The sequence below is a fragment of the Cyrtonyx montezumae genome, unplaced genomic scaffold (genome assembly GCF_038088225.1).
Source record: "Cyrtonyx montezumae isolate F1298 unplaced genomic scaffold, pur_monq_1.0 scaffold_9, whole genome shotgun sequence".
Lineage (NCBI taxonomy): Eukaryota > Metazoa > Chordata > Aves > Galliformes > Odontophoridae > Cyrtonyx > Cyrtonyx montezumae.
This window is the reverse complement of record NW_027072100.1, coordinates 1,567,399-1,587,500: the sequence shown is the minus strand read 5'-3', so window position 1 is coordinate 1,587,500 and position 20,102 is coordinate 1,567,399. Positions and strand designations below refer to the sequence as shown.

General features: G+C 45.1%; 1 protein-coding gene across 1 annotated transcript in view; it reads left to right on the top strand.

Moving 5' to 3' along the window:
* Positions 1 to 3,435: 3,435 nt before the first annotated feature.
* CEP250 (centrosomal protein 250) overlaps positions 3,436 to 20,102 on the top strand; it is a 34,898-nt gene continuing 18,231 nt past the window's right edge. The window contains 18 exon segments of the mRNA XM_065754503.1: positions 3,436 to 3,549; positions 5,248 to 5,316; positions 5,980 to 6,062; positions 7,223 to 7,388; positions 8,051 to 8,157; positions 8,853 to 9,080; positions 9,590 to 9,686; positions 10,183 to 10,281; positions 11,278 to 11,439; positions 11,746 to 11,924; positions 12,328 to 12,510; positions 13,378 to 13,522; positions 13,785 to 13,931; positions 14,104 to 14,334; positions 15,749 to 15,942; positions 18,320 to 18,447; positions 18,626 to 18,795; positions 19,573 to 19,752. Coding sequence (XP_065610575.1) covers positions 3,436 to 3,549; positions 5,248 to 5,316; positions 5,980 to 6,062; positions 7,223 to 7,388; positions 8,051 to 8,157; positions 8,853 to 9,080; positions 9,590 to 9,686; positions 10,183 to 10,281; positions 11,278 to 11,439; positions 11,746 to 11,924; positions 12,328 to 12,510; positions 13,378 to 13,522; positions 13,785 to 13,931; positions 14,104 to 14,334; positions 15,749 to 15,942; positions 18,320 to 18,447; positions 18,626 to 18,795; positions 19,573 to 19,752 — 2,682 coding nt within the window.

Below are 20,102 nucleotides of genomic sequence, written 5' to 3'. Positions count from 1 at the left end.
ATTAATATCTAAGGAGTGGGAGGCAAAGGGACGAGGCTGGACTCTTTTCAGAGATGTGTGGTGATAGGACGAGGAAAAATGGCCACAAACTGAAGCATAGGAAGTTCTGCACAAATGTGTGTGGGAACTTCACAGTGCAGTGACAGAGCACTGGCACAGGCTGCACAGAGAGCTGGTGGAGTCTCCTTCTCTGGAGATACTCAGGACCCTCCTGGACGCCTACCTGTGCAACCTGGGCTGGGAGCTGCTTTGGCAGGGGGTTGGCCTCGATGATCTCTGGAAGTCCCTTTCAACCCCTACGGTTCTGTGATTCTGTGATCTGACATGGGAGTGTGTATGGAGCAAAGGGGTGGAATCAAATTCCTCTGTGTGGAAAAACTGGCACCCAGTGACATTCATTGACTCTTGCTGAACGTTTAGGGTACAAACCAGTGGATGTGAGCACAGTGAGATGGTGGGAGATGCATTTCAGCACTGGCAATAATGACCATGGGCTACCTCGGCTGGTACAGACTTCTACAAGCGTGGCATGCAGGCTGTTGCTCACTGTTGGTGAAAGTGCACAGTTTATGGTGGTGACTATGAAACACAGCATTTTACAAGCTGAGAATTTGCTCTGCCAAACAGTGTTATTGCCCTTGTTGTATCTGTTGTAGTTTGCATGGAAATACATAGGAGGCATTACTTTTGGTGTATCTAGCTTCCAGTTTTCACAACATCTGTAAAAACTTTTTATCTTTAAGATCTCTATTGTTCCATCAAACTTGGTTGAGATTTGCAGATACATAAATGACTTGGGAGATGGACAGAAAAGAGCAGGAGGTGAGATGATGTGACTACATAGGCCTCAACTCTTGGTAAATCACACTAAAAGCAGAATCAATCAAATGTTCACACAGTATTTACATATCTGAGATGAACATATCTCTCAGTTTATGGACTTTATTGAACACTCAACTGATATTCATAGTCCCAATAAGTAAAAGAATGAACAAAATAAGTAAATCAGTCCCACATCTCACTATAGGATTCAGCATCTTACTGGGCTGGGCAGGAATTACACTCCACTCCCTCCCCACTGCCAACCCCCTACCCCCCAAAATAGATAAATAAATAAAAAGAGTAAAAGCATGCAGAAAACTGCAGTATACAGCAGAAGATGGTGCTCCACAGGGGAGATTTAGGTTAGATGCAAGGGAGAAATTCTTTATCCAGAGGCAGTGCAACCCTGGGACTGCTGCCCAGAGCTGTGGGTGCCCCGTCCGTGCAGGTGCCCGAGGCCATGGATGGGCCCTGGGCATCCTGAGCTGGGGGGCAGCCAGCACATGGCAGGGAGGTGGGAATGCAATGATCTTTAAGGTCACTTTCAGCCATTCTAAGATTATATGGTTCTTTTAAAAATTTGCGCTGCGATGTCTTCATGACATGAGGGGTCTGGAGCACAAGAGGAGTGGCTGAGAGAACTGGGATTGTTCAGTCTCTACAACTCCCTGAGGGGAAGTTGAGGTGAGGTGGATGTTGGCCTTTGCTCTCACTTATCTAGCAATAGAACTAGAGGGAATGGCCTCAAGTTGCACTAGAGGAGATTCAGGTTGGACATTAGGAAAAGTTTCTTCTCCGAGGGTGGTCAGGAGCTGGACTGGGCTGCTCAGGGAGGTGGGGCAGTCACTGTCTCTGGAAGTGTTCAATAAATGTTTAGAGGTTGTACTGGGGGACACGGGTTAGGGAATATTGGTGGTGGGTGGATGGTTGGACTGGATGATCTTGGAGGTGTTTTCCAACCTTGGTAATTCTATGATTTCACAACAAATAGAAAACTGGAGTGCAAAGAATTGTGTCATTGGCTATCTCTGGACAACAGTGAGCTACCAATGGACAAACCTGGAGAAAAGCACAAGGGTGTTAACCACTGCATTTTCTTCCTTGAGAAGAAAAAATACCTATTTGCTGCAGAGATACATAGGCAGCTGGGAAAGTCCAGCAGCACACGGAAAAGGAAATGGCATTTTTGGGTGACACTTGGATCAACTGAAAGCCCATTGTCTGGGCAAATCAAAAGTCTTAAAATGGAGATCAGGAACTAGAAAGGACAGGAGGCCTTGTGCAAGGAGTTCACCTGAAACTTCACAGGAGGAAAGAAGATAGACCAGTGGGAACTGCATCCCACAAGAGCCTAGACAGGGCAGTAGCACTTTGGAAGCAAGGGCAGAGAACACATTTCCACAGCAGACACCAGGACGGCAGACAGGGTGCATGCTGTGGCTGCTTTCCTTGTTGAGGACAGGGCTGACCACCGCGTGCAGACACCTCTCAGCCTCTGCCTGCCTCCTTCTCACAGGAGTGCTGGAGCACCCGGAGCTGCCACCCCATGTGCCACAGCCAGATGCGAGCAGCAGGAGTGTGAAGCTGGAGCCATGGAGCAGCTTTGCTGGAATTTCAGCTGCTCAGCTGCTGGGACAGTCACTGCGAGTTCCCCTTTGCAAAGAACCCCTGGAGACTCCTTCAGCTCTCAGAACATATTACCCATTATTTCTGTCCCCCATGTAATTTAAACCAGATGCTTCTTCTGGCCCAATCGGCATGCCAGAACTCCCCATCCCTGGAGGCGCAGCCCCAGGCCCACAGCCTCGGGCTCCTGCATGTCAGCAACACGTCAGAGCTCTGCGCTCCTATGGAGCCGCACTATGTTCAAACAGCCATGAAGAGCTGTGATAGCACAAGATGACCTCGTGCCTGGCTGCACCACTGCGTACCAAAGGGACTGCGTTTGTTAATCAAACTCATACAGCTTCAGGGTCAAAAAAAAACAACTGGCATTCTTTTCTACCTTTGTCACATCTGGCAAGGATGTAGCATAGCTGTAAGGGAGTCCCATCCGCTTGGTGCAAAACAGGCGTCCAGCACCCACTTCTTCGAGCCGCTCCCGTCTTCCGTCACCGCTTCCAGGTGAGGTTACGGACAGGCTGTGCCGCGCAGGGCAGCGGGCACGGCCCCGAGCTGCCGGAGCTCGGGGAGCGCTGGGACAGCCCTCAGCCGTAGGGTTTAAGTTCGGGTGATGCTGTGCGGAGCCGCGTTGGGCTCAGTGCTCTGAGTGCGTCCCTTCCAACTCGGGACGCTGTGATTCCGTGCCACTGTGGGCACGGCGCTGGAGGACTCCTCGCCCACTTCGGAACATTTCTGGTTTAACCTTGATTTCAAGCGACGCCCTCCATATTCTCAGAGCTAAATCCACCTCGCTTACGTTTATTATGTCACAATTGAATCCGCCCCCCTCATGTTCACCTTTTCCACTGCACAGGAGATAACTCCCCAGGGCAGCCTTACCGGCCACGACCCGCAATCTACAGCCGGCGGCAGCAGCCCGGGCACGGCACCCTTCCCGCCCCACAACCCGCCGCCCATCGCGGCGCTGCGGGGCGGGGCCGGGCGCGGGGCATGGCGACCGGGGAGGCGGCGCGGGGCCAGGCCTGCCAGCGGAGCCGGCTGCACGGAGCAGAGGAGGCGCGGCGGCAGCAGCAGGCGGTGTTGGTGCGGAAGCTGCGGGAGAAGGTGAGGGGAGGGCGGGAGGAGGCGCGGCCCACCCCGGGGCCCGGAGCCGTAGGCCTCGGGAGCCGCCCGGCCCGGCCCGGCCCCTCCCCTCCCGCTGCCCGGAGAGCCCCAGTTCCTGGGCGCGGGGAACTAACGGCATAATGGAACCGCTCTCTCGGCGCTCCCGCGAGATCGTTTACCCGTCGGGCATCGCGGTTCGGGGGACGTTACGGAAACGGCGCTCACGTTGAGTGCGGGAAGCGTTGCGGGCTTGTTTAGTTTTTATTCAAGTGAAAACTGCCCGAGTGGGGCAGAGGTGGCAGCCGAGCGGTTTGACGTCGTGTGGAAATGTGTTTGGACGCAGTAGCGAAGAGATGGTAAAAGCACGTTTCTTCCCGCAGGCACCGCAGAGCTCTGTGCGTTCCCGCTCAGGCCGTGCTGATTTTCCACTTGTTTCAGTGCTCCCGAAGCAGTGCTGCGGGCTGCTCTGAGTCCCTCCTGTCGGGACACTCGCGGTCACCGTGACAGATATTTTCCGTCCCTTTTGTTTTACTGTTTGTCGCTTACTTGGGTTTGTAGCAAGAAATTGCACTTTCTTTGATTTTGCTGAGTAGGATGCTGAAGGGAGCATTTATGGCAAGCTGGACGTGAGCCAACAGTGTGCCCTCACAGCCCAGAAAGCAAGCCAGGTCCTGGGCACGTCCAAAGCAGTGCAGGCAGTGGGGTGAGGGAGGGGATCCCACCCCTCTACTGTGCACCAAGCGCCCACCTGGAACACTGCATCCACATGTGGAGTCCTCAGCGTGGGAGAGATGTAGGCCTGTTGGTGCTCATCCAGAGGAGGGCCAGGAAAATGATCGGAGGGACAGAACGCCTCACTACAAGGACAGGCTGAGAGGGCTGGGGCTGTGCAGCCCAGAGAAGAGAAAGCTCTGGGGGAACCTTTGAGTATCTAAAGGAGCTGTAAAAAAGAGAGCACAACAGACTTGAGCAAGGCCTGTTGTGATAGGGCAAGGGGAAATGGTTTCAAACTAAAAGGGGAGATTTAGACTGGATGTGCGGAGGGTTGTTTGTTTGTTTGTTTGTTTTTTAAGTTAGAGTGGTGAGGCATTGCAACAGGTTGCCCAGAGATGTGATGGGTACCCTCTCCTTGGAAGTATTCAAGGTCAGGCTGGATGGGGACCTCACAGAAAGTGTCCCTGTTCATTGCAGGGGGGTTGTACTAGATGACTTTTCAGGATCCCTTCCAACTCAGACAATTCTTTCATTCCCATAAGCTTTCTGTTACTGAGGCTTGCTGAGCCACTTGGTAAGTCTTCCAAGCTTGTAGTGAAACATGATTTCAGTAGGACTTGACATTGATTTTGGTGTTGGCACTCTTTCTAGATTTAACATGGTTTGCTGAGGTTTAAACAGGGTAATCTTCAGTCTGACAGATACAGTTGGCCTGCCATGGCATCTGTGTCTGTCTCGTCATTCTGCTTGTCATCGCTGTGTCAGGATGAGCAGTTAGTACTGTGCATAGCATAAACCCTTTCTCACTTTTTTAATACTGGTTTAAGTGAAGCTTCCATATATGGTAACGACTTCTCTCTGTATCAGTAGTGCTGTGAAAAGTACTGGGCTCTGTCTGTAAAGGCTTAGAGAAAAGCTAATGCAGGAGGAGCTGAGTCTGTTAGAAGCTTAATTTCCCTCATCCTGATTCTCTGTCCATCTCAGCTGCTGCAGTATCGGACCTGGTGTCGTGAGCTGGAGCAGCGACTTGAAGCAGAAGGGGTGCGTGTGAAGGTATGTGGCATTTGTTAACTCATCTTAAAGGCTCCTCAAATCAATAAAAACCTCGCTTTCCTCATGTGAGGCTTTAAAGGAGTACTTTGTTATTTTGCCTTTCAGCGTTTTGCCCAGTAGCGGTTCATGGAGCAACCTTTAGTCCCAGAAACGCCGGTCCAGAAAACTTTGTCAGGAAGGATGTTAACATTGAGAAGGAGTGCTTTGTTGTTGGAGTAACGTTTGTGCTAGGTCTCAGGAGAGAGCTATACTGCTTGTTACATTAGGCTGTGTGTGAATAGGAATTAATTGAAACACTGCATCTTGGAAGGCAAGAATGCTCGTGCTTGAAATATAGAGCTGTCTCATTGCTTTTCTTTGTGCTTCATGGCTTAAGTAAACCCAGGAAACAAAGCGTAGGAGAGTATGTATTCCCAAGTTTCAAGTCTAAGTGAGCGCTCCTGGTTGTGAGCTGAAGAGACCCAGCTGTGACAATGGGAGATGAGGAGAGCTACTGACATGGAGTAGTACTCTACACTTCCCGTCCTCCCTGTAGGCATTGTGCTGTAATGCCTGGAAGAAACCACAAGCTCCTGAGATAGTGAACAAATGGAGGAGAAAGCAGCAGATGGTAACAGCAGTGAAGGGAGCTCAAGAATTTGACTAAAGATTTCTTTTCTTTAGGTATCCCTTTCAGAAAGATGGGAAACCACAGAAGACGATGGCCTGGAGAAAGCACTCCTCCAGTTAGAAGAAGAGCAGCAAAGGTAAAAGGAGAGAGCTGTACATCATTACTGTTGTCCCAGATCCTCACAGAAGTGAGAACAAACCTCTAAGTTCTACCTGATCTCCCCAGGGGAAGCAGCTGGGCAGGCTGTTCTGAAAGGTCCACAGTCTGTACCTCTTGTTTTGATTGAGGGTTGGTTGTATGACCTCCAGAGGTCCCTTCCCAGCCTGAATTCTTCTGTGATTCAGTAGGTGAGCTGCTCAGCAAGGCCCTGCTTTATGTTGGGAATCAAACCGTAACATCCTACAGGTTTCATAGAGCAGGTGTTTTCCTATTTGGTTTGGAGTTTTGTTTTATCTGATGAGCATTTGGCACCATGGGAATCTTTGTGCTTTTCTTTCTCCTTCAGCCCTGGAGATAAATTGTGTGTGGTATAAAATATGTCTGTGTGCTGTGTTGCCTGAGTTGCAAAGTAAGGTGGAGGAAGCACAACTCCTATTTTTGTCCAAAAACTGAGCTCTGCACTTGTTCACTGGACAGTGGTTCTTCCAATTTTGTTCATGAAATATTTCCTGAGGGAGATACTAGGCTGTGGCCCCACAGTAATTGGCCTGCAGTGCTTTACACTTACTGCAATGAGCCCTTTTGAGGGCTGCAGATGCAGTGCACTTGGGGAACTGAATATAAGTTTATTTCAGTTTTCTGTTCACATCTTCACTTAAAGCTGTTTCCCACACATGTATGGCCTGGGTTTTGTGGTGTGCAGGATTTTACTGCAGGTCCTAATGTAATGGACCAGAACAGGGGGAGGCTTGAAAAGAAGTGAGGGCAGAAGTAGGAACGATATTTCAAGGGAAAAAATATAGAAGCAGAGATAACAGTGGTGGTATGAAGACAGCCAGAACAGTGATGCTTTCAGCAGGGTCTTGTGACAGTGAAATGGACAAGTGTCCAGGCAGAGCATGGGAAGGCAAGAGCATGATGAGGAAGGGGAGACTGAAACTGGAGATGGGGATGAAGGCTTAACGCAAGAAGAAACAAGTGGGTTTGCCATGGCAGGGAGATTTTCATTATTCCGAGAAAGCACTTCTATTGTTTCCATGCAAAGAAAGTCAGTGTTGAGGGAACTGAAAAATCATGAGGATGCCACCTGTGGTAGTAGTTGTTTGGTGAACTCACTGCTATTTCTCCTTTTCAAAGGTGTGAGAATCTGGCAGAAGTGAATACCCTCCTGCGGGAACACCTAGATAAAGCAAATAAGGTGAATTTAGCTCTAAAAGAAGATGTTGGAAAACTGACAGCAGATTGGACGAGGGCCCGACAGGAGCTGGAATTCAAGGAGAGTGAATGGCGCAGTGAGCGTGAGGTGAGGGTGGGCTGCAGGACTGTCACCATAGTGCCAGACTCAAATGAGGGTATTGTTGTGGTTATCAGAACGTGAGCGTGGGGTGGAGGGGTGTCAGCAAAGATGTTGGTAGAAGATGCCCGCCTACTGCAGCAGTGCTGCTGACTTAAAGTACTTGCTATTGCTCTACAATGTAGGCCAATCACTTACAGACTCCTTTATTTTTGTTACTATTTTTTTTTTTTTTGCATTTCTTAAATCTTAGCAGTGAAGAACAGAGAGGTCAGTGTGTTTTCAGGTTCCTGAAAGAGAACATCAGGACAGGCATCCCTTACCAGCAACCTAATTTGGCACACAAATGAAGGGGCTTATGTTGTTTTTGTTTTTTTTTTTTCTTCCTTCACCAAGGGTGTTAGAGATCTCTGCAAGACAAGATGGGAAATCCTGCTCAGTGTGCTTTGTTGATATCCACTGCAGCAGGAGGGGTGTGGATGTTCCCATCTTTGCATTCAGGTAGCAGGCTTACTGAGGATGTTTGTGTGGCGCCTCTTCAGTCCTTGATGCTTCTGTTGGAAGTGCTGAAGGTGTTCCATTGATGATAGCTGTGCTCTCTCAGATCTAGAAAAATTGTACAGTGCCAGGGAAGGCTGAATTGCTGATCTTCTTTGTCTTTGTGTGTTTAGTTTTATGACAGGTACTTAAAGGGTGAACATAACCGTCTTCTGAGCATATGGCGTCAGGTGGTGATTTTCCGCCGTCATTTCCTGGAAATGAAGACTGCCACTGACAGGTGAGGAGAAATTAAGAGCAAGTGACCTGGAGAGGAAAATGTAGCTTCTCTTCTTTTCACATCTGCTTTTTGTACCTTCATCTTCCTTTAGATACAGCTGACAATACAATTTCTCCTTTGGTGACTTAAAGTAATTCCATAAAGCCTGCTTTGGAGCTGTCACCACCTGCGTGACCTATTGTAGGATACCTGCTTTACCAGGAGTGTTGGACTCAAGGATCTCTTGAGGTCCCTTCCAACCCCTGCAATTCTGTGATTCTGTGTTTCAAGGATTATTCTCATAATACCTTTCTGAAGCATTTATTTTGTCCACATCTTCATAAGCCTCTCAACAGTCTGATTGGTGATGCTAATAGTTCACTTAATGCTGAGACATTAGTCATAAAATCTGTAGATCTTAGTAAAATTCCTTATGTATAATAACAATAATTAGAGTATGTTAATAAGATACAACAAGAGAAGCAATTTATTAGTAATTAGAAGTTCTTGAAGCCTTCTGGCTATGCCATGCATTTCATCTGAGGAGAAAATAAACTAATTCCATGGTTCTATAGATATTCATCTGACCTTCTGAGATTAGCATGTGATTTGTCCATAACAAAGGTATAATCTGTTGCCTAATTTTGTACTTGAAAAATGGATCGACTGCTAAAAATTATGTTGTGAACATTACCTCTTTCTTTATTCTTCCTCAGAGATTTGTCAGAGCTGAAGGCAGAGCAAATGAGACTCTCTGGATCTATACTTGGGACCTGCTTCCATATAAACTCTGGCATACAGTTCTGGGAGTCTCTCACTTTGAGTAGGCCTGTCCTAAAGGACCAAGCACAGCAGCAAAAGGAAAGGGAAATAAACCAGAAGCCTTTGGAAATGATGTGCTTGCAAGTCAATGAGGACCTGGAGAAGAAAGAGCTTCAAGATAGGTTAATATATCTTAAACTTTTTTTAGTCCCAACATCATCTTTTGTGACTGCTGACTCACAGGTGGGCTGTGTTCGTGTTCAGAGCACATCCATTCTGTATAGCCTCATTTCTGCCCAGTAGGAAAGGTCTGGTGGAAGCTCTTCTGAGCAAGAAGACTGGAGGAAAGATTGTGTATTGTAATGTAATTGCTGTTACTGATTCTTGGTGAGAAATTCAGAGTAGTATAAAGCTCTTTTGCTGTCCAGGGCTGTGCTCAAGGATCTGGGAGGAATTTGCACAGGACTGTTGTAAGCAATGTAACACCTCTGTACTGATGTTTCCTTGGAAGTCTGAGTGCACAGTCCTTTGGGCTGAGTAGTGCCTTCCTGTGGTGCACAGCATGTTAGCATGTAGAGATTGAGGCTGTCTTTGCTGGGCTGAACTTTTTCTGCTGTGCTTTTGGGAGCTGCTTATCTTAACACATGGTGTGCAATGCTTTTGGAATGGCATGTGGACCTTCTCTTCTCAGGGTGATGGAGCTCTCAGCCTTGCTTGTACAGTCTCAGAAGCAAAACGAGGAGAAAGAGAAGACCTTGAAAACACTTAACGACACTGTGGAGATGCTAGTATGTTTTACCTTTACCTGGGAAATAGCCCAGTGTCTGTTTGTTTTGAGTCATTTGTTCTCTAGCCTTAGCACAGAGAGGTGTGGCTTCTTCAAGAGGAAGAACAATAAGGATGTGTGGAAAAATTAGGAACATCACCGAGATACCTGTTGTATGTTTGGCATGTGTGGAGTCTGTCCAGCTGCAGGCAATGGCAGGGGAGCTGCAGACGTTCTGGGGGTCTGACTTAGAGGGTTTGCACCCGTGCAATTTTGCCTCAGACTTTAAGTTTCTAGTCATCAAATTTACTTGGAATTGACAGCTTAACTCTTTATAAAAAAGAGTTGCTGCTCCTTTTCTGCTTAGTTTTAGCAGAAAAGAAATTGAATGAATATGAAAAGTAATATACTGGAATCGCTATGGCTTGTCAGTATGGCAGTGCTGAATGAAGATGGGAATGAGAGGAGCAGAGGGGAGCAGCTCTTCCTTGTGCATTCTTTCCTTATTCTATTCTCAGGAAGCAAGTCGGTTAGAGGTAGAATACAAATCTTCATTAACTAAAAATGCCAAAGAAGATAATCTTGCCCTTCAGAAGTTATTCAGAGAGATAACTGAGGTGAGTACACATTTGAGTCCACGTCTTTATAAATTTTATGTAGAAGTACTTGATGAACAAAAGAGAAAAGCCCAGGGAATAGATTCATGTGTTTTATACTGCTACTGGCTGTTTAATTTTTATGACACTTTTCTGACATGAAACCTATTATAACTTCACAGTTAGCTCTCCTGTGACTCTTCATCTAAGCTCCCATTAGTTTCAGTAGCTTTGCCTTCACTGTCGTGTTAAGGTCTCTCTTGAACTGTGCTTTCTTAGTTGGCTGCTTGACATTTCTACTCCAGTGTTGCTTGGAGGCTTCCCAAGCCCCCTGTGAGCAATAACCATGTTGTTCTTCAGATTTTTGTAAAAGGTCACTGACTCAATCAATGTGCTTGCCAGCTTTGCTACTTCACTCTGTCTTCACTGTCCATTATCATCACAAAATCTTAACTGTCCCAACTGGCTAGGGCTAAGCTTAACTTACTTCAAATCTTCACTCCGTACAGGAGGTTTGATCATCAGATCTTTTACGCTGCCTCACACAAAGTCAGTTCTTTCTCCTTATTTAATCATTTTTTCCTTTTTTGCTTCTGCTCAGAGCAATTATAAACATTAGCTATTTCATTGCTGTTTTCCAGTATTCATCAGCTGCCTTCTTCTCTGGGCAGTGTTAATGGTTCTTTTCATTGCTATATCCAGTGTTGATTTTGTGCTTGCATGTGTGTGGCTTTGAGCAGCCGAAAGAGAACCAAATTGTTCCTGAGAGCATCAAGAAACTGGGCATTTGAGCAGACCCTATCCACTTCACTTTTGTTTCTTCTCTTCTTGTTTATAGTAGCTCTGTTCAGAAGTCCCTGGAGTACTTGTGGCTGGGACAAAACTTATTTAATCACTGAAGAAATGAGTGAATTGAGTCTTTAATAACTCTAGGGTGAAGTGTGGGAAGAGGGAGAAATAGATGAAGGAGAACAAAATATTATGTGCAAAGAATAACAGCTTGATGTGGTGTTTCAGATGGTGTTAAGTGATGGTGACAGCACAGTCAGCATTGTCCACACTGACAGTTCCCTGCATGCGCCCTCTAGCAACGTCCTCTCTTGTCTGAGCTCCCTTGATGCAGAACATGCCTTTGTATTGGTTCAGGAAACACTGGCAAGGAGGCAAAAAGCAACACAGGTGAGAATTTCTGATAGCCTTCACCACTGGCCACAGTCACTAGTGCCTCACCTGGCTTCAGACCTCTTCATTTACTTACCAGTTATTTTCTAGCCGTCATCCCACTCTTGCTACTGTATGGCCTTGCCAGGCTCAGCAACATTGTGTTCTCCTGCTTTTCTATCCTGATCTCCTTCTCCTCATTACAGCTTTTGCTTTCAGGTGAGCTGTCTCTCTGCTTGCTTCTCCTCCCAGCTACTGTATTTGAAGCCATCTTCCCTGCTCATTATTGCTTTTTTCTGCTTTTTCCCTGCCCATTCCTTACAGGCTCTAAAAGAAGAGCTTTCTGCCAGGCAAGACTCAATCAATTTCCTGCACCTCCAGCACAGACAGCAGGAAGAGAAGTGCAAAAAGCTGCAGCAAAGGCTTGAGCAACTGGAGAAGGAAAACAAAACGTTTAGCAGGCACCAGCAGCATCTGAAGTCTCTGGTACAAGCATTCAAAAAGTAAGTGTTTCATCCTTCTGTGTTCTAAAGGTAATCTGCTTTCAGCTTTGAGAGTTCAGAGGTGTTATGGGCAACGAATTCTCCTATGCCCTCATTAACATCCTCCTGTTACAGCTTTTCATGCTCTAATGTCATACTATGACTGCTTTTCTTTGAGATTCAGAGCAATGTTGGAATACAGGAAGCCTCTCAACATGCTTCTTCTCTGAATTCTGTTCTTTCAGTGCCCTTTCCTAGCCACCATTCATACAAGCTGAATCTGCCTTACTTCCTCTCTGCAGTAATCTAGTGAGGGGAGCAACAAGTTTCTTCTTACCCTGCTTTCCACAACTCCATCCTAGAATGGTGAAAATGGGATCGGTGAGTATGCAGAGCACCTCATTCTTTTTCCTTGTCTCTGCAGTGACCGTGCAAACCTAGAGAAAATCAAGGGAGAACTACAACAAAAGCTGGAATTAAGTGAGCAAGAAGCCTCACGCCTACGTCAGAGTAACACTGAGCTGCAGCTGAAGCAAGATTCAGCCCAAGGGGAAAAGGTGGAGCAGCAACTGGCAATGGAGAGAGCACATCGTGACCACGAGCTCCTGTGAGTGTTAAAAGCTTTCTCTGGGCAGGGGTGAGCGGTGCTAGAGCTTAGGTGTCTACATACTGCAAAGGGAAGGTGTTGTCTATTCATTGTAGCATAGAGGTGTGAGGGAGTACATGGGCAGAGCTGAGTACTTACTGACATACAGAATAGCTGCCTCCTTGTTCTTTCTTTATCTTCCTTTAGAAAATTAGTCCAGATCTGACCAGAGTAGTTTCTACAGTCATCAACTGAAACAGATAATTCAGACTGGAAAAAAAAAGTCAAACAATTAAGACAGTCATGCAGTAGAACAAGTTATTCAGAGATGTTGTGCAGATTCCCTTGGGAATTTGAAAGATATGTCAGGATGTAGCCTTAAGCAACCTGGACCAGTCCTGTAGTGATAATACTTTGAGCTGAAGATTGGGCTGGAATCCTCCTGGGGTTCCTTCCAGTCTGAATCATTCTGTGATCCTGTGAGTACTGGATTGGAAATTCATACACATCCTCTCTCAAAATAGATTGCAAGCTGTTTAATTGCAGAAGGTGAGAACAATATTGAGAAGTATGTTTTACCTAATGGCTTCGGTGTCTTTTATCCAATGTATCAAAAAGGAAAGCTAACGAGGAGAAAGCTGTTAGGTTAAGAGTATCCAAACTTTTTGGAACATTTTGTGATTTTTGAAAGCTTGTTCTACTTTCTCAGTGGATAATATTTCATCTATATAAGTGACATAAAAGTGACACAGCTCTAGTTAGAAAATTCCAGCATTCCTTGCATGTAAATAAAAACTGCCATATCTAGTGTACAGTATGTAGTCTTTGTTTTGCAAACAGTAACTTTTTTGGCATTAAAAATCTGTTGCCTTTCCTCCTTTTCACAAGTCTGAAGGACTTAGCTGCACTTGAAGCAAAGCATTCATTGTTACAGAGTGAACTGATAGTCATGAGAGAGATGCTGGAGGAATCACACCTTCAGAAGGACCTGCTGAAACAAGAGAAACAGGAGCTTACAGTGGCACTGGAAAAGGTATGGACACCTTATTCCTAAGTACCAGTCATGGGATATGGAGTTCTGATGCTGTTTTTGGTAGTAGAAGTCAGAGAAAATGGCATTATCCTTCTTGCATAATGCTGTGATGCAGGCATGCTCTGTGGTGGAGCTAGGCCCCATGTGCTTACTGGGGAGATTTAACTGGGAGTATGTCAGAGACACAAAGGAGATCTGGAGTTACTGCTTAAAGTCAGGGTTACTCCGTTGTCTTTGCTTTCATGTTGTTTTGTCTCTTCAGGCAGAGAAATCAGTGGCAGGATTGACAGGGGCTCAGAATAAGCTGAATTCTGAAATAGCTGATCTACGTGTTGCCACAGCAAAGATGAGCAGTATTAATGAAGCTCTGGCATTGGATAAAGTGGAACTGAACAAGCTTGTGTTGCAGGTGAGTAGAGTTTCCAACCCTGCAAGGTGTTCACGTCCAGCTGCTGATTATTTTCAGACCTTTGCCTTCAGACAGTATGACTGGCTGAATATGGAGATGTTCATTTTTCTGTCCAAGCCAAATCTACAAATCTTAGCTGTGTTTTGTTTTCTCTGTGTGCCTGTGATTGTAGCTGGAACAAGAGAACGAACTTCTGTCGGGTAAAATAGGTGAGATGGAGAGAGCAAAGGTCTCTGGACAGGAAAAGCTGATGTTGTACAAAAGAACAAGTGAAGAACTTTGCACGGAGAAATCCCGCCTGGAGGAACTGCTGAAGAAAGCAGAAGAGCAGCAGGAAGAGCTGCAGATGCAACTGAGAACTCTGGCAGAGGAGAAGGAAGAAAACCAAGAGAAACTCGAGCAGGTGACGCCAACGGTCTGGTTCTTCTGGGTGGGCTTTTGGCTGCTTGGCTCTGCAGTTCTTTAGTCAACAAGATGCTTGTTAGTACCAGAGGTCAGAAGGCAGTGTTTACTTGCTTTTGGAAAGTAGTTATTGGCTTGCAGAGACTATAATTCTGAGGGGTTGAACTGTCCTTTGTTTCTACAGATTCTTTTGATCCAGTTGTTTGCATTAGTCCCTTTGTTGTGTTTTTTATAAACTCCAGAGATAAAATTATTGTTGTCCATGCACCTGAATGAGGCTACCACTGCTATTGGTAACAAACAAACACTGAAGCTCTTCATCTTTTTCCGAGGTGAGAAAGGGCTGTACATTTCCATTTATATTTTTATTGTGAAGTCCACGATTTTCAGAACTCAATTTGTTCAAACCTAGGGAGCTGGACAGGGCTGCAAGTCAATATCTGCTGTCTTGTACTGCTAAGAAAGGGATTGGCATCCTGCTTTTATTGTTGAAATTATATTTTAAGATGTAAATGTAACTTCGAATTGTTAGAGCATCATTAAGCTTTGAGGAAGATGAGAAGTGGATGAACAGACAAGATTGTTTTCTCTGGACTGACTGTTTTTGGTGTATTAGAGAAAAAATCTGGGAGAATCGTATCACTGGGGAGGTTTCTGTTGGAAAATATTGTTTTTCTCATAATTTGTTCTGTATTAGTCTTTGAGTCTAGGGTAGGTTATTTGGCAAGTACAAAGCAGAGGTGTTATAATGCAGAAAGAAGCTTAAAAGTCATGGTTAATCTTCAAGCTTGATTATCAGCAATATATATTAGGGAATTTTTTTAATGTAAGTCAAGTGAACAGAATTACTGACAGTGAATTAATGAACACAATCTCTTTGGCCATATCAGCCCCATAAATTGCTAAATGACAGTGCTCATCAATGCTGCCCTACCTCATGGCAGCCAGCTGCTATACATGCTAAATTAAGTGACTCTTTGAGGGATTTTTAGTTGTTTTGTTCTTTGTTTTTAAGGAGAAACTATTTTTACTTTCATTCCCTTCATCAAGCCAAGTTGTACTTGCTCAAACTTAACTGATTTACAGCACTGATATGGATTCCAAATTTAAGTTTGCAAGGGAGAAGTTCTGGAAAACACAGGATTTTTGCATGAAAACACATAATCTGGGGTCTGTGTGTTTGTCCTCAAGTAGCTGTCTGGTCCCAGCCAACCCAGTGTGGCCCTACAATCACTTCCAAGTCTCAGCACCTTTTGGCAGCTTGGTGTACTAGCGCTGTATGTAGCAGATGCTCTTAGACTTTCAGTGCACAGTGCAGGAACTCTCTCTCCTCTAACTGATTCAGAAGTGACACTGGTTGGTTGTGAGCACGTACTCGGAGAAATGACCAAAAATATCTTTTATCCTGCTTTCAGGTTTACCGCCAGCAGGAGTCAGCTAGCAGCGGTTTGGAGCAGTTGCGCCAGCAGTTCTCTCGCCAAGAGGATGCAGTGGCCAAGGTGTCCAAAGAGAAGGAATTCCTGGTGCATGAGAAGGCTGCCCTTGAGGTGCAACTGGCAGCTGTGGAACGGGACAGACAAGGCCTTTCAGAGCAGCTGGCAGAGGCCAGGTAAAGGCAGGGAGGAGGCCCTAGACAGGACATTATTTAATGTCTGTAATTACAAAGGTGGTAATCATTACACTAGGATTTATTGCATCCTGTATGCTTTCCAGATGGCTTTACCTTCCTTAGACTGAAAATTGAATAATCTTGAGCAAAATCTTGAGGGGGGAGGAAGAAACTGTATCATGGTGTGTGTTATTTTTCTGGCAGTTAAAGCTAACGAAGTCCTAGGCTCATGTTTGTGCCCCCTTGCACATTACTGCGTGAAGTGTAAAGCAAGGCAGTCCAGTTCCTCAGTACCTGGTACCTTGGCTCTGCATTCGGAAGTAACTGTGCCATGCTACCTTTGCCTGCATCCAGATGTTTAGTGGAGACTGAAACTTCTCTCTGTTTTTGCCTTCTTGTTATGTACATTTCAAGGAAGATATTTAGGATCCCAGACTACTATACGTTCTAAGTAGCGTCATCTTTTAGAGTGAGGCTTACGCTGAAGATCTTGAGGGAGTTCTGCTTCTAAGCTAACTCTTGATAACTGTGGTGCAGGACCTAGGTTTAGTTCTATTGGCAGCAGGGAAGTTTATTTTGAATCTTTGGCAGTGCTTTGGAATTCTTGTTCACCATTGGGTCCTCTGGACGTTACCACGTGGCCTCCAGACATGGCAGTCATGGAGATGTTGTGCAAGGAAGGGACAAGACACAGTCCTTGTGCTGTTATCAGGCTTCTAGGTTATGTGACAATTTCTGTTTCACCAAAAAATGTGTTGAGAAGTTTGTTTTTCCTTCCAAGTCGTTAGAAGATTCCTGAACTACAAAGCTATACAAATGATATTTTAGGGATTGTCATGTGTCTTGACTTTTACACCTGACTGTTCCAGAGTATGTTGTTAACAGGACTGATAAATGCTATTTCAACACTGTCTGATTCTTGAGAGCTGCTGCTTCTGGTCTCCAGCTTCTCTTATTCGATTCAGCTGAATTGTTTTGTCAGAGTGGCTATTCTGCTTTTCTGCAGCTTTTATTGCTGGTTCAGCTTCCAGAGGAGAGTGCAGCCAAGGCTGCAGGGTGCAGGATGATGAATTTGCATTGAAGCTGTCTAGTAACACTGATGTTGTTTTCCACATTTTATCAGTGCATAGGTGAATGGAGGACAGTTATTGTTTGTGTGCATCTGTTCTGCCATAAAGACAGAGATTGGCAGTACGTACTTTCAGAGAGAATTTATTAAAATGTTCAGCTTTATTTATTTATTTATTTATTTTCAGTGACAGTGTCAGTAAAAAATAAGAGATAAATTAGTTATAAAGAACCTTTATCAATAAATAAAAGCATTACCCAGAAGCAACAGCAACTAGTCTCACCAGATGATGTTCTCAAGCCTTTTGTTTTCACAGTTTTGGACTCTTACCTTTTCTGTTTCTGAGGCTATTTGTCTATTTATCTTTGAAGTGTGGCACATTTAATTTATACTGACAGATATTGACATGATCAGACATGTTTCCCATTGTACACTGAAGTAATCAAATGCTAATTTGATGGGGTTTATTGCTGTATCACCCACAATATCCCCCATTACCTTTAATGATCTCACCCTAATTGCATCCCTGTAGTAATGAAATAGTGCTGTGTATTGTAAGCTATTGGCACACAGAACAAGTACACTTGTACTGCAAGGAGGTAACTTCAGCCTCTGATTCCAAAATCCTGTGTGTCTGTGCATGTGGCAGCTTGTATCTGCAGTACCACATCTTCCATTTTAAAGAATGACAAGCTGTTTGGGCTATGGCATGCTTAGTTAGCAACACTCAATGAAAAGTAGTAAGTTTGTCTTGAACTTCTAGTTTAAACTGAAGGATGCTTATCTCTCCTTTCAGATAGTGCATGAGCTGCTAGAATTCTTAAAAATGCAGCTACAAGCATGAGAGGTTACTCTACCATCTCTTGTAAATACAGGGAGTCTGGGAAATTACCTGCATATGCCTATGCTATGAACAGCATAGAACAGTCACTCGCAAGTCAGGAAAATGCACTTTTTTGGTTTGATTCCCTTCCACCCCACCCCAAAAAACAAGTCTGAAGTGCCAGTGAGAAAAGAGCTGTGAGCTGAGGGTGGGCTTTTGACTTTTGGCACAGACTTTCTAGGCACAACTACCTGAATTTGGCTATTGAGATCAAATCAGGCTGTACTTTCTGTGTTACGCTAGATTGTAAGTAAAATCTGGAGAGGTCTCCATTGCTATTTGAAATGGCAGAAATGTTTTTTGTCCATGAATTTCCACACAACCCATTTTCCATATTTAGATGTTGGGACTGCTTCTTACTGGAATAATTCCCTGTGAATGTCAAGAGCAAGAAGCTCATTTCTTTCCATGGTTACAACATACAGGTCAGTGAAGGACACCCTGGAATCCAGCCTGTTTGAGGCTCAGCAGCACTTATCTCACCTGGAGGTCACCAAGAGCCAGCTTGAAATCCAACTTCATGCAGTCATCCAGGCTAAGGAAGTGATACAAGGTGGGAGTCTCATGTACTTTGCATCTGGTGATCTCATATTGTTTAAAGTGCAATGCTGAGGAATGAAAGAATGCGGAGAGAGCCCTTTTGCACTGAAATTAAAATGCTGTAAGGCTGGCAAAATCAGAACCATTGTTTCTGATGGGGCTACTTTTCTTGCCATTCATTGTGTTTGCAGGGGAAGTTAAGTGTCTTCAGTATGAGCTGGAAACAGAGAGATCTCTAATGAAGCAGGAACGGGAAAACATGGCACAACAGCTCATTCAGATAGAACAGCAGCATAACAATACCCTGAAACTTCAGCAAACTGATCACAAAGTGGAAATAAACAAGCTCCTACAAGACCTGGTAGGAAACAGTATGTTTTTAATTCTTCAAGCAAGCTTTGTGGGATGGCTTTTGCATAATTGTTGCCTGAGAGTGAGAAATGGCAGTAAACGTCAGGTGTCAGAAGCCACAGGCTGCTAGGACAGGCAGCAGAACCAGGGGTTCATGCTTGAAGACATGTGTGAGCCCACATGTTTTTGTTAGGATGGTAAATGCAAACAAAGATTTGTTGTGGGCTTAAGACAAATTCAACAGAATGTTTGGTGAACTCCACCCAACACCTCACAGTAAAGTGGTATGATCACCAGATCACCAGACTCCTGTCTGCCATGAAGTAGACTCACAGCATTCCTGCCAACTGTGGTCAGAAACTTCTTTTCTTTCTGTCTTTTTGTGGTTGACAGAGGTATTACTCTTGGTCTTAAAGCACGTGGGACAGGCTCCTTGTTCCTTGTAGTTCCATTCACTGCCTGTCTCGTGACTTGGGCATTGTGATACTGGCCTTTTTCTCACCCTGCACTCAGTATACATCTTTTCATTGATTACAATTACACTGAATCCTGAAAGTAGAAGATAAGGAGAAATCCTGAGGTGGTTGGAAACAGGCAACCATCAGAGAGGAGAACTTAACTCTACTTTTCTTTTGCTTGCTGACTGGCTCTTTTATGTTCCTAGATAGGGCACAAGGCAACTATAGTGTGCTGTTCAGGTGGAGTCTTGTGGGAAGGGTGAAGATTCACATGTTTCTCATGAGGTTACTTGAGACTTCATCTTGAGGTCTTTTCCTTCATTCGTCAGGCAAGTGAACGGGAAGCACACCATTTAGAGCTGCAGGAGATGCTGGAGCGCTGGGAAGAGGAGAAAGCAGAGACAGAAAGGGAGCATGAGAAGAAGCTGTTCCATATGAAGGAGGAAGTTGCTACCATGCTAGCTCAACAAGAAGAGGAACGAACTAGAGTTGGAAATGCCAATCAACAGGTAAATACAGAAGCAGAATTTGGGTTTTTACCCTTCTCTGTTACTTACTGACAGTTCTCTTGACACTGCATGCCTGGGTAGAGATGTCTCTTGGATGCCCTTCTGTAAACAGAATGCCTTGGCAATCATGAGACCTCTGTGCTGTGAAGGACAATGCCTGTAACACAGTAGTTTACCAGAGTGTAAGCTTCAGAAAGCCAGGAAGTCCGCTGAAGGCCCAAAAAGAGTACGAACACCATAATCATGTCTCACAGTGGTGAGCTGAAGGAAGCCACCTGTACAGGAAGGACAGAACTGTGGGAGCAAGCTGGGTATCAGGATGTGAGAGCACGCCTTGTCTGTCCCTGTTT